A 13776-nucleotide genomic window follows, 5' to 3' on the forward strand; every position below is an offset into this window, starting at 1 on the left:
ATCCACTTTCCACCGACAAAGGAGGCAGTGACTCTCTTAACTGGTCTCTCCACGCATGAAATAAAATAATGACTTCTGGAATAGGTTCCCGCTGCAACCAGATTCCCTACGACCAGAACCGATTTTCAGTTCTAATTTCTCTTCCAGAATTAGTTCCTCCTAAAACCAGAACCGGTTTCCAGTTCTTTGGGTAACTATGAGAATCGGTTACAACATTATCTGGAATTTCATTATCACGGAGAGTAATTTTAAATTGTACACTGTATGACAGACGGCCAATCATAAAGGCCAGAATCCACCATACAACATAAAGTAGCATACCAGTCACATGGCCACGAAGAATGAAAGACCAATCGGACTCCCTCCACCAAATGGACCGACCTTAAATATTAAAATTACAGGGTAATAAGTACTTAATGGGTAAAGAATCGTGGTGATTAGGATTTCCCTAATTTCAAAATTGATATTAAAACTTATAAATAGAAGTAAAATGTAAGTAATTATATTTATTGTTAACTTAAAATTTTATTGTGAATCTTTAATCAGATTAATTATTGATTTGAGTGTTTTAACGGATACATCCAAATAATTTTGAGTGCAAGGAAGGAATAATTTTTTATTAAGGATATTCTGAATTACCTAACTTAACTTGGAACAAATTGTGAAACATTATTATTGGAAATCCTGGATCTTATTATACCCGAAACTGTTAATATAATTTAAGGTGAATATGAGTTGGATTATGTTTATATTCAATTTAAATCCAACAAAGTAGGTTGATCAATAATATATATTCATTTTAATTAGATAATATGCATTTGATTTTTTTTTCAATTTAATATAAATTTAATTAAATTCAGTACACTTTGTTACTTAAACCAAGTTTAATAAAATCGATTTAATATATTTAACATTATTTCCATTATATATGGACCGAGCTGGATTTTAAGTCGACTTATGTCAATGTGGACTTAGTTCACTTTGTTCAATTTAAATCGACTTGAGCCAATATAGATTATGACTATTTAGCTTGACTTGGATCTACATTGATTCAACTTCACTTGGGTTTAGGTTGACTCAACTGAACTTGAGATTGCTTTGATCGACTTGACTTTGGACATATGATGACTTGGTTCAACCTTCAGTCAGTCTGACTCAGCTCAACCTTACATCAAGTATGACTCAGGTCCACCTTTAATTGGAGTTTATGTGACTTGACATTCGTCTAAGACTGAATAGGCTCAACTTTTGTTCATCGATGACTCGAGTCGACCTTCAATCGGGACTAACTTGGCCTGTCCTTTATTCGAGGTTGTCTCGAGTTGACATTCATTCAGAGTCGACTTGTGTTAACCTTTTATCAAGAACGATTCAACTTGACCTTCACTTAGGACCATCTCGGGCCAACCTTCATTTGGGATCGACTTAAAGCAATCTTCAATTAGTTGACTCAAGCTTAACCTTTGTCCAAACCCAATTACGATCAACCTTTGTCTGGGAATGACTAGGATCAACCTTTAGTTGGAGCCGAGACAGTCGACATGTAACTGGAGCTGATGTGGTTGATCTTCGACCAAGGTTGACATGAACTACTTTCAACAACGTTCGATATAGTCAAACGTCAACCATGACATCCTTGATTAACCTTCGGTTGACATTGCCCAAACTAACCTTCGATGGGGGCCTTCCTTAGATTTTAGATTGATCTTCAATCAGGACCATCTAAACGAAGCTTCAACCCAGATCGACTTGATTAAATCTCTGACTTAAACCGGATAGACTTGATCTTTAATATAAGTCAAATTAGTTTGACTTTCTTACTAGACCGACTAAACTCAAACTTTAACCTACATTCAATAACTTGCTTAAATATAAAAAAGCAAATTACTAATTATTTAATTGATGGTTGATATTATTTCTAATAATTTATGTAAAATTTGGACAGGAAAATTTAAAATATGTTGAAATTATTAAAGTCAATAGAATCTTAAATTTAAATAAGAAAAATAAAACACTTGTTAAAGACAATGATCAGAAGAGCTTTTCGTCCAAATTATAATTAAAACGTAAAATAAGAAGATCTGGAAAGAACCCACGAGCATATCTTTTGAATGTTATGATATGACATATGGTTATTGCTAGAAATTATGGTGAGTCAGATGTATGCTCTTTTGAGTTATGAGCACACCTTTCTTCATGATGGAAAGCAAACCTCTTGCAACCACGTCATTTTGAATCCTCGTGGCGTTATTTGATTTTCTTCCACTCTTTTTTTTCTCTTTCCTCACATCTTTTTAGTGTCTTTTAAGATTTGAGCTTTCTTTTCAAGATTGGTTTTTTCAATCAATTAAGCCTTTTTGAAAAATATAAAATGCAATACAAGTATGCAACATTCTTACTCTAAATCATATATAAATTATCTAAAATGCAATAAGTTAAGAATTACATTTTGTTTCCGATGAAATTACATTTTAGTATTTTTTTTTTAATCTCTAGAAAAGGGCGAGGATATGATATATTCCCATGAGAATATAAGTTATTGTCCACGATAACTACTTACTTCAATTATATTTGTATTTTTTTAAAATTGAATAAATTTTAATTTTTAAATTATTAAATGGTGACTAAACATATTTATAGAAATATTATATTATCTATAATTATATATAGAGGAGAAGCTTTTTTTGTTCTTTTCTGTGTTTTCAACTTTATCCTTTTAATTACTATTTTTTAAATTTAAATAATTATTCATAATAAAAAAAACTATTTTTCAGTTTTATCATTTTAATAATTATTTTTTAAAATTAAAATAATTACTCAAGAAAATATTTCTTTTTTCATTTTATTAACTATTTTTTTTTAAATTTAAATAATTACTTATAATAAAAAATTATTCACATGACATTATTCATAATATTTTTTATTTTAATAACTAAAGTTTGTTTTATTTATAGTCATATTTATAATCATATATACATTTTATTTTTTCAAATTTAACTTTTAATTACTATTTTTAAAATTTAAATAATTTATAAATATTTGAAAGATGTGAACACGCTATATCTATATGTTTAAGCTGGTAATATATAAAGTGAATCAAACTATTCGAAGGAGTGAAATTGGTTGGTTACACAGAACTGTTTAGAAGTGAGACAAGTAACTAACTGAAATTTTGGGCCGGCCCAAAACTGTTGGGGGAGCACGAGACCTGCACCGCCTTCTCCATCGCTGTTTTTATTAGCGGTAACGAAGCAATGGATGTTAAATAAGCAGATTCGGTCCTCTTTCATTCTCGTTCTCGATCATTGCAGTGTTTCACAGAAAGAAAACCTTCTAACAAAGAACAACTAAACAATAATTTCATACCCTAAAACAATCTATCGGAATAATGGGATACGGTACTTCACCATTCATACAAATTTTATAATCCATCTGAGATCAAATATATGTAATAATAATAATAATCTCTTCTAGTTTGAAATTCACAGGTGAAAAAGGAGGAAAACCTCCGTTCAAAAAGTTCAAGGGCTCTTCTAAATCTGTTAGTTCATCTTTGATTTTTTCTTTTTTCTGTGTGTTAAATTTCGCGTTCCTAACGCTCTTTGCAGCAGGATGATCCTCGAAAAGGATTTGTTGAAGATGACGATGTATATGGCGGTGATGATGCATACGACGATGACGGTAATGTTAATTTATGTTTAAAAGAGTTACTTATCCGTAGGGTTAGTGCCTGAGCGTTTTTTTTTTTTGGATTGTTATGTGATATTAAATCGAGATTTGCGTCTGCAACAGAAGGGAAAACCAAGGATTTTAGCAAATTAGAGCTGAAACAGGATCACACCAATCGCCCTCTGTGGGCTTGCGGCAATGGCCGCATATTCCTCGAGACTTTCTCGCCTTTGTACAAGCAAGCTTATGATTTTCTCATTGCCATCGCTGAGCCTGTTTGCAGGTAAAAATTGTTAGTACGAGAAGGAGAAATTCAAGTTTAATGTCATATTCAGTTGACGGAACAGCAGTACTTACGTGTTTGGTATGTGGGTTTTTGATCGATAATAGGCCGGAGTCTATGCACGAGTACAACCTTACTCCACACTCTCTGTATGCCGCTGTTTCTGTTGGTCTGGAAACTGAAACAGTTATAAGTGTTTTGAACAAGTTATCCAAGACCAAGCTTCCCAAAGAGATGATTAAATTTATACATGATTCTACTGCAAATTATGGCAAGGTGAAACTTGTGCTCAAGAAGAATCGCTACTTTATTGAATCTCCATTTCCAGAGGTATAAGCATGATGCTTTCATTTTTTTCTGCCATATTCTTGAGTTCCTCTTGTAAGTGGTAAGATCTCATGTGGTCCATCGTACCATATTTGGCAGGTATTGAAGACATTGCTCAAGGATGACACTATATCTCGAGCAAGGATTATTTCAGAGGTTTGTGGTACATTCTTTTTTTCTTTGTGTGTGGGGGCTAGAGCTTGTTTGGGGTGGCTTTGGTTGACCTTGTTGTTTAATATCCTGATAAATATAATTGGATTGTTCCTTACATTAGCCTTGGTGATGGGTACATAAATATGTGTGTTCCCGGTGCACGATCCTTATATATTCTCATATTCTTGGCTGATTTTACCCTGTCTGTTACTACATTCAATATTTCCATGTATTAGTGAGGCACAATTGAATTGACCTTTTTACTGTCTGGTTCTAATTTTGATACTGGTAGTGCATACTTCAGACATTCTACTAAAATGCTGCCGTGTCACATTGAATTGGTTGCTCATACGTCTTTTTTCTTTTTGTAGATTTTTGTTAAAATTATAATTTTGTCCGTGAATTGCTTTTTCTGACATTACCAATATTATTGTGTTCTTGCTTTGTGCATTCCAATTGCTAACCTTTCCCAAATTTCTGTTTTTTTTTTACCAGAATGTAAATGGAGATGGATTTACAATAAGCAAAGCAGCAGGTGAAATTGAAGGTACTCATGATGAATTGCTAAACGAAGCAGAAGTGGCAGCGGCTGCAGAAGAGAAAGAAACACATTCATTTGAAATTGATCCATCTCAGGTAGTATAGCTGTGAGCTTTTGGACAAGATTGCAGGATTTTTCTTAACAGTCTTGCTCTGGATCTGTTTGTTTTTTCTTTTATGTTCAGAAGTACAAAACCTCTTAATAGTACCTTTTTTGTTGGACTGAAGTCAATTATATTTTTATTTCAGACACTGCAAGGAAACTTTGTCTAGCAGCATTTTATAGTTTTTACTTTTATTTTTAAACTTCTGTATCAATACGAATTGGAATACCATAACATTTAGATAAACTTAGGCATGTTTATATGTTTAATGAATCAATCTCTTGAGATTATGAATTTTATTTTATGTTTGGTTTAGATTAATTTTTCATGTATTATAGCTATGCTATGTTCTGTGATTTTTGAAAATTTTCATATTTCCTTGTTCATCCTGTATCATATGTGTCACGTGTTTCAAAAATTAAACAAAATGTGTCTTTTTTATATATCCATGCTATTTAGATTTTACATTATATTCCCGAGACAGACCTCAAAATTGAATCAATGATTCGTTATTTTTGGAAGATTGATGCCAGCTGAGGTCATACACATTTCAGAGAAAGAAAATGGATATTGAAAATATAAAATGAATAAGTACATATATTACAATTAGAACTAGATATATGTACTTTTTAGTGCTACATTCTTACTTTAGATTTAGCTCTGGCACTGTTTGAAGTGAGTGCTTTTAGTTGCCAGTGATAACTGTTAATTCTTATTGCAGTTAGTAGTGCATGGTTTGTATTGTAGAAGTATCCAATACTTTAACAGCAGTGCCAAAACATTCCATTAGTTTCACTACAAGAAGCCTCTAAGAAAATTTAAATTTGTGGAAAGATATGACAGCTACTTCCAGGAATAAGACTAGATTGCTATCATAAGTCAGAAAAATAGTGTAACTGGATTTGCTTTGTATCAGACTGTTCTATTAAAATTTTCTCTGATTTATATACAGGTTGAAAATGTAAAGCAACGATGCTTGCCAAATGCATTAAATTATCCCATGTTGGAGGAGTATGACTTCAGAAATGATACGGTGAGTAATGCTTTATATACCTGTGTAGCAGTTTGGCTAAAAACCATTCAGGATTATAATGAATATATTTACTGACGTGTTAAAATCTTTTAAAATTTTCGTCATGGAGTTTAAACTTTGTGTGTGACTCATGGGATATAACTCTTTCATTGTTGCAGGTGAACCCTGACCTTGACATGGAACTAAAGCCTCAAGCACAACCACGGCCTTATCAAGAGAAGAGTCTCAGTAAAATGTTTGGAAATGGTAAGAAGGTTGACAACATTTGCAAGGACACATGTCACGAGCTGTTCACTTTTCCCATGCAAAATTTAAGAATGGCCATCAGCTATTATTTTTTAGTCAAATTTACTTGGATTATTTGTATGGACATCTAAAAATACCATTCTAGGTTTTCATATTTTCTAGAACATGATTTTCAACTTCATTTTAAAACCAGTGTGGTGTTAAGGAAAGTTGAAGTTTTAGTCGAACAAAATATTTGGTCAATGATTCTTTTTCACTTGGAAGCCATTAGAAACGGGATGGTCACTGCTTTTTCTCTTTTAATGACTAGGGTACTTGATGTGCTGGTAGCATAAATTACATTTAAAAGATCATGTTAAAGATAAGAATTAGAGTAACTTATCTCTTGCATAGTTAAGTGTCTACCTTTCTTAGTGACTTCAGAACATTAATGTATGGTATGAGTAATTGTACATTGAAACATAAATTATTTCTGAGTGCAATTTATCGTCTACCACTCCAGGCAGAGCAAGGTCTGGTATAATAGTTCTACCTTGTGGAGCTGGAAAGTCCCTAGTTGGTGTTTCTGCAGCTTGCCGTATAAAAAAGAGCTGCCTTTGTTTGGCAACAAATGCTGTTTCCGTAGATCAATGGGCTTTTCAATTTAAACTTTGGTCAACTATCCGAGAAGAAAACATATGTCGATTCACATCTGATAGCAAAGAGAGATTCCGTGGTAATGCTGGAGTTGTCGTGACAACATATAACATGGTTGCTTTTGGTGGTAAACGGTCTGAAGAATCTGAAAAGATCATTGAAGAAATACGAAACCGAGAATGGGGATTGCTCCTCATGGATGAGGTAGTTACGCAACTTCAAGGTTATATACACCTTGCCTGATGGGGATTGTCCCTTATGCATTATATCTTGACATGATTAACAGGTGCATGTGGTTCCTGCCCATATGTTTCGAAAAGTCATCAGTATCACTAAATCTCACTGTAAACTTGGACTCACAGGTATGCTGTTTTGCATTGTTTTGTGATTGCTTTTATCATGAACATAACTTTTTCTACTAAAAGAGAGGTCGTGACTGTTGAAATTGCAGCTACACTTGTCAGAGAGGACGAAAGGATTACAGATCTGAACTTCCTGATTGGTCCCAAGCTGTATGAGGCAAATTGGTTAGATCTAGTAAAAGGTGGATTCATTGCAAATGTACAGTGTGCTGAAGTATGGTGTCCAATGACAAAAGAGTTTTTTGCCGAGTATTTGAAGAAAGAGAACTCCAAGAAGAGGCAGGCAAGTCCACTTGAAACACTAGATCTTTGCAATATTAAATTTATGGGTGATTATGTAATACAGGTTATGCAGAAAATTGGATTATTTCTTCACTAGAGTGCATGTTCTTTGAAAGTGGTTTTGAATTTTTATTATTTGAGCTGATAGATATTTTCATGACAAATTTTACTCAATTTATTTGTAGTTTACTTGCTTGAATTAACTCATCTTGATTGATGATCTTTACATCTACAGGCACTTTATGTGATGAATCCTAATAAGTTCCGAGCGTGTGAGTTTCTCATAAATTACCATGAAAGGGCACGTGGTGATAAAATTATAGTCTTTGCTGATAATCTGTTTGCTCTCACCGAGTATGCCATGAAGCTCCGCAAACCAATGATCTATGGTGCTACAAGGTGCTAAGGGCATACATTTATTTATTTTTATTGGAAGCTGTAATTAGGGTTCGGCTGTTTTTGAACCTTATATTTTATATGCCTTGTGTATAGCCATGTAGAGAGGACAAAAATTTTACAAGCATTCAAAACTAGCAAAGATGTAAATACCATATTTCTTTCGAAGGTACGTGTTCCTTACTTTTATTTTGTGGGTTATTTGTTTTACTATTATTCAATATGTCAAATAATATATTGGTTTGTCATCTTGATCCATGAATATAAACATTTGAATGGGTATATGCTTTTTGTTGGGTTACATAGCATTTTGCAATACGAAGAGCTATATGTTATATTGCTGTCTGCTATGCTGCTTCCCCTAGTTCCTGTTGATATTATTAAAATTGTATGATATTCCCTATTAACGTCTTAAAGAATGGGATAGTTGGTAATCTAATTCTCCCATGCTTTCTTATATTCTCAGGTGGGTGATAACTCAATCGATATTCCTGAAGCAAATGTGATAATTCAGATCTCTTCACATGCTGGTTCAAGGAGACAAGAAGCCCAGCGTCTTGGTCGTATTCTTAGGGCAAAGGTCAGTTTCCAAATGTTTCAACATGTACTATTGTTTCTGAGTTGCGTCTTTAAGTATATCTCATTGATGTCTGCTTACCAGCCCTACAGATTGAACTTTAAAGTTCAAACGATGACTAAGTGGTTGTGTGTAAATTGCAAATTCTCTACTGCATGATTTTTTAGTGTCTGTCAGTAGTGCTTGTACTTATGGGGTTGTCTGACATTCAAAATAATGAATTAAATGTCAGGGAAAGCTCCAGGATAGGATGGCTGGGGGTAAGGAAGAGTATAATGCCTTTTTTTATTCCCTTGTCTCAACTGATACCCAGGTATTCATATTTCCTATGCCAAGTCATTATTCATTCATCGAGTCCTGCATTCATTGAAAAGTAATACTTGAACTATTATACTGGATACTTATGGCGTAATGTGCTTTGGTGTGCTTGTGTTTGCAGGAGATGTATTACTCAACTAAGAGGCAACAATTTTTAATCGATCAGGGTTACAGTTTTAAGGTATTTTAGGTTAACTCCATGCTGCATTTCTAGTTATTTTTCCTTGAGACACCGTTTGTTCTTCTGTATTTAAATTTTATGTGTTCGATGGGATGGGTGGTTTGCTGTATTGGAATAAGTTAGAACGAGCCGAATCTCCTTGTGATAATATTTTTGTTCTTTTTTATTAATACAATTTCAACCGGTTGCTCCTTTGCTTGTGATGTTCTTTCGCTACAAAAATCTCGTGTCCTTAAAATTTACTGTAAAGCAGTTGTCAAGCATTATAGCACTTGTGGATTATTCTAAGCTTTCGTGTGGTGTATGTTGTCCTTCCTATATTACCTTGGTTTTTGTGCACATGAAGTGCTCTAGAAACACATTATGTAGAAAAAACTGACTCATATTTAGACTCGATCTCAGTCTAAATACATTGTCATCTCCCTATCGTCTCTTTCCAAATCTCTCGTAATTGCCTTGAACTGAATCATTTAGTGAACTTATTGCCAAATCTGTCCCGATGCCAATCTTGATAATTTGTAATTTTTCAGCCTCCATAACTTCATTGTCAATATTTCAATCTATATATGCTTATTCGATTATACTTGACAGGTAATTACAAGCTTGCCTCCTGCTGACGAAGGACCTAGTTTGAGCTATTATCATATTGAGGATCAATTGGCGCTTCTTGGAAAGGTTTTTATCTTGATTCCCTTTTTACTGAGAATGAAGTTGTTGATTGGAAAATAACTAATCTGCATCTATTATCAGGTTTTGAGTGCTGGTGATGATGCAGTTGGATTAGAACAACTGGAAGAAGATTCAGACGAAATAGCTCTTCACAATGCTCGCCGTTCTCATGGATCCATGAGTGCAATGTCAGGCGCAAAAGGGATGGTTTATATGGAATACAGGTAGGTTACCCTTTGTTTGCCTGAAACAATATAGTATGCTGCTGTGTGTAAATTTATCTCGAGCTTTAGGATGTCTTTTTAAGATCTTAAGAACCTTGATATGTTAACTTTTCGCCATTGCAGTACTGGGCGTAACAAAGGCCAAGGACAGATGAAGAGCAAGCCAAAAGATCCAGCCAAGAGACACTTCTTATTTAAAAGAAGATATGGCGCACCCTAAATGCTGCACCTGCTCTATATAAACGACTAACAATGTGTCGTCTTTTCAAGTACTATATCAATATAATCAAATACGCAGGATTTTCACCCTTGCTATATGTAATATTGATTGCCTTTACATGCATAGAAATCATTTGATGCTTTGAAGAAGCCATAATGCATATATTCCACTCTCATCTATGTTAAGAAGAGAGAAATTGAGATGACGTTTTTTTAGACCATAATAGAAGTATTTCATTAAGAAAAATGTAATTATAAATATTCATATATTAACTCAATGTAAAAATAAAATCAATATAATTAATCATAACATCATCATTTACTATATTTTCAAGATTCTCACATATTTATAATACTCTGTTACCCTTAGGACTTCTATATGTACTAGTTTATCATGAGAATTAGTAAAGCTTATATTTTTTTCTGTGATTTTTTGTTTGATAAAGTGTAAAATAACTATAGTATGTTTCGTCCTTTTACGAAATATTAAATTTCAAGCAATATGTATAACAACCTAATTAATTATCATTACTTTCCTAAATTTTAGTTCCTGAAACAATTGTTTGAGTCACATAAGCAGCAAACTGACTGTAGCTATAGCTCAATCGATGAATCAATTTGCTTTGTCCTTTTTTTGTTACATGCTACCGATTATGCAAAACCAAAATCAGTTGGATAAATCCCTTTTTTCATCCCTGATTGAGATGTAATCTTAATCCATGTATTATGTCTTCTTAGATTTCCATTTCAATCTTACTTTGCGAGGTCACAAACTGGGTAAAGTATCCAATATAATCTGGGAAATATTAATAATTCAAGAATGACTTAGAATTTAATTCTATATATTTGGTTTTTCTTTTAAATACATGATATTGAATTTAAAAAAAAATAAAATCTATATTTTGATACAAGAAATTAATCTTTGTGAAAAATTAAATTTATTTATATTAATATTTTAAAGTTTAATTTTATTTGAATTATATTTTAAAATTACTATTTTTAATCTAATTTTATATTTAAAAACTTATTTTTAAATTATTTTATTTAAAATTAAAATGTAAAATATAAAAAAAAGTATTCAAGATATCTATTAAATACTTACAACTTTCTTGTCAACTTACGCCTAAAAAGGACAGATTCTTATTTTTAGTTGTTTATTTCTTGCGCGTGTTGTAGTATTGACCAAAATCAAATCGCAATAACTCAATTTCTTACTTCTAAAAGTGAATCATAACACATTTCAGTTTTTAAGCTATGACCATAGAACTTTGTTTATTGAGAATCTATTTATTTACTTATTTATATCTATAAAGAAAGGAATACTAAGGAAAAATAGACGTATTTGTTTAAGATTACCTTAAATATTCTATATTTATTTTTCATGTATGCTTTTTCAGAAGCGAACATTGAAATTTATAATAGACCATAAATATAAGCATCTCTGTTTTCAACTCAAAGTGGTATAGATACCCTCTAGTATTAAGAGCTGGATTTATTATATTGTTAAATTTTAAAATATTTTTAAAATGTATTTAGTGAAATCAACAAACTAATTACCAATTTATTTAACCAGTTTATAAACTACTTCAACCAACACAAAAATATATAATAAAGTACTCAAAATAGATTATTTTAAAATTTATGTTACATATTATTTTAACTAATTTATAATTTGTAAGTTATTTACTTTTATTTTATTACTATTTCTTTATATTTATATATATATATATATATATATATATATATATATATATATATATATATATATATATATATATATTATTTTGTATTATTATGTATCCTTAGTTTTATAGAAATAATTGATTATTATCTTATATTTAATATTTATTAAATTACATGTTAATTTTTCATGCAGTTCAAATTAAAAAAATAAAGTTAACATTACAAATTAAAGTAACTAAAGATATGAAAACTTCACATAATAAAAATCATAAAAAAGAAATTTATTGAAACATTAATTTAAATTAATAAATAAAAATAATAATTTTAGAAAATAAATAAAAAATTATATTTGATTAAAACACATTAAATTAACTAATTTAAATAAAAAAAGTTATTCAAATAAAAAGAAAACATATTCAAATCTTAAAATATAAATATAAACATTAATTTGTAATAAGAATTTAATTATTTCAAAGCATAAAATTATAATTATATAATAACGTATTTCTATCTCAAAAACAGAAAGTTTATTTATATATATAATCAAACTTATATAAAACAAAACATTTTTAGACCAATAAATTAATTTATCATCTCATAACTTAGTTTAAGTAAACCATGAGATATCTTTAGTTAGTTGTTTAATGCACACCCATCAAAACCGTATTAACTACTAACAAAGGCTTTTAAAATTTTAAACTCAACCTAAGCTACATTATTACATTTAATTGATTTCAATCATTAACGGAATAATTGTGATTATATTAAGGACGAAGAGAATAGTAAATAATGGTGGTGACTTTTAAAATGTCATTACTTTATTATTTAAAATCCTTATATTTTAAATATAATTTTTATTAATTGAGTTTAATTTTTATAACAATTATTGTCTCTAAAATTTTTTTCTAAAAATTTCTATTTGTTATTTTATTCTTCATCTATTTGAATATTAGAGATCGTATAAAATTTTATAGAAAATTCTATACATCCAACTAATTAGAATTCAAAATATAGTAAATTCACTTTTTTTCTCCTTTCTGACTTAGTGTACTAGTTTGAGTTGTGTGATTCCTTGGTCCATGCATGTGATTCAAAATAGTTTAAGGTGAATCTTTGTTTGTTTTTAGTCATGAAGATAAATTATTATCTTTGATAGGATTTTTCTTGTCTAGTTAGAACATCATGTGAGAACTAGTAAGGGGTGAAACTGTTGGTAATTTATGATACGGATGTTGGTATTATGAACTAAATTGATGTTATTGAGTACAAAAATTGGTTATATGTGGAATTGATTAGTTATTGCAAGTTTGTCCAATTTTGCTCTATATAAGGTTTATTTTAGGGTTAAATATGTTTTGAGTCCCTATACTTTGGGGCGATTTTGGTTTTAGTCCCTCTTTCAAACTAAGGTAAAATTTAGTCCTTCAACTTTAGAAAACTCTGGTTTTAGTTATTTTTACCAAATTTTTTTAACTTTATTTGCTGTTTGAAACGCGTTTCTCAGTTAACATTAAAGCAAAAACGTGTCAAACAATGTAAACAATCCCAATGCTGTAATGAAACGTGTTTGAAATAGCAAATAAAGTTAAAAAAATTTGGTAAAAAGGACTAAAATCAGAGTTTTCTAAAGTTGAATGACTAAATTGTACCTTGGTTTGAAAGAGGGACTAAAACCAAAATCGCTCTAAAGTATAGCGACTAAAAACATATTTAACCCTTTATTTTAAACTAAGAAAGAGATAGAGTTGCCTAGATAAGAAAATTGGGTAATTTGTTATGGTTAGTCAAAGTCTGAATATTGTTATGATGTTAAGCACTAGAATCATCGACACTAAGTGAAAATTTGAAGTTAGAGAGCTCTAATGGTCCATGAG

At 30.9% G+C, this 13776-nt stretch overlaps 1 protein-coding gene across 1 annotated transcript; it reads left to right on the top strand.

The window, feature by feature from the left end:
• The first annotated feature begins 3246 nt into the window (after positions 1 to 3246).
• LOC106768950 (DNA repair helicase XPB1) lies at positions 3247 to 10420 on the top strand. Its single transcript, XM_014654355.2, has 20 exons — positions 3247 to 3398; positions 3489 to 3541; positions 3609 to 3681; positions 3793 to 3952; positions 4060 to 4282; positions 4379 to 4435; positions 4928 to 5068; positions 6029 to 6109; positions 6268 to 6355; positions 6858 to 7195; positions 7278 to 7353; positions 7443 to 7636; positions 7871 to 8034; positions 8128 to 8200; positions 8498 to 8611; positions 8841 to 8921; positions 9048 to 9107; positions 9699 to 9782; positions 9858 to 10000; positions 10124 to 10420. The coding sequence occupies exons 1-20, from the start codon at positions 3389 to 3391 to the stop codon at positions 10218 to 10220; spliced, it is 2310 nt and encodes a 769-aa protein (XP_014509841.1). The 5' UTR covers positions 3247 to 3388; the 3' UTR covers positions 10221 to 10420.
• Positions 10421 to 13776: the final 3356 nt, after the last annotated feature.

Source organism: Vigna radiata, chromosome 7, assembly GCF_000741045.1.
Source record: "Vigna radiata var. radiata cultivar VC1973A chromosome 7, Vradiata_ver6, whole genome shotgun sequence".
NCBI classification, from domain to species: domain Eukaryota; kingdom Viridiplantae; phylum Streptophyta; class Magnoliopsida; order Fabales; family Fabaceae; genus Vigna; species Vigna radiata.

Excerpts from the sequence above, each read along its gene's own strand:
- LOC106768950 (XM_014654355.2), top strand. Across the intron at positions 3,542-3,608 it reads TCAAGGGCTCTTCTAAATCT|CAGGATGATCCTCGAAAAGG; the intron begins GTTAGTTCATCT and ends CGCTCTTTGCAG. Across the intron at positions 8,612-8,840 it reads GTCGTATTCTTAGGGCAAAG|GGAAAGCTCCAGGATAGGAT; the intron begins GTCAGTTTCCAA and ends ATTAAATGTCAG.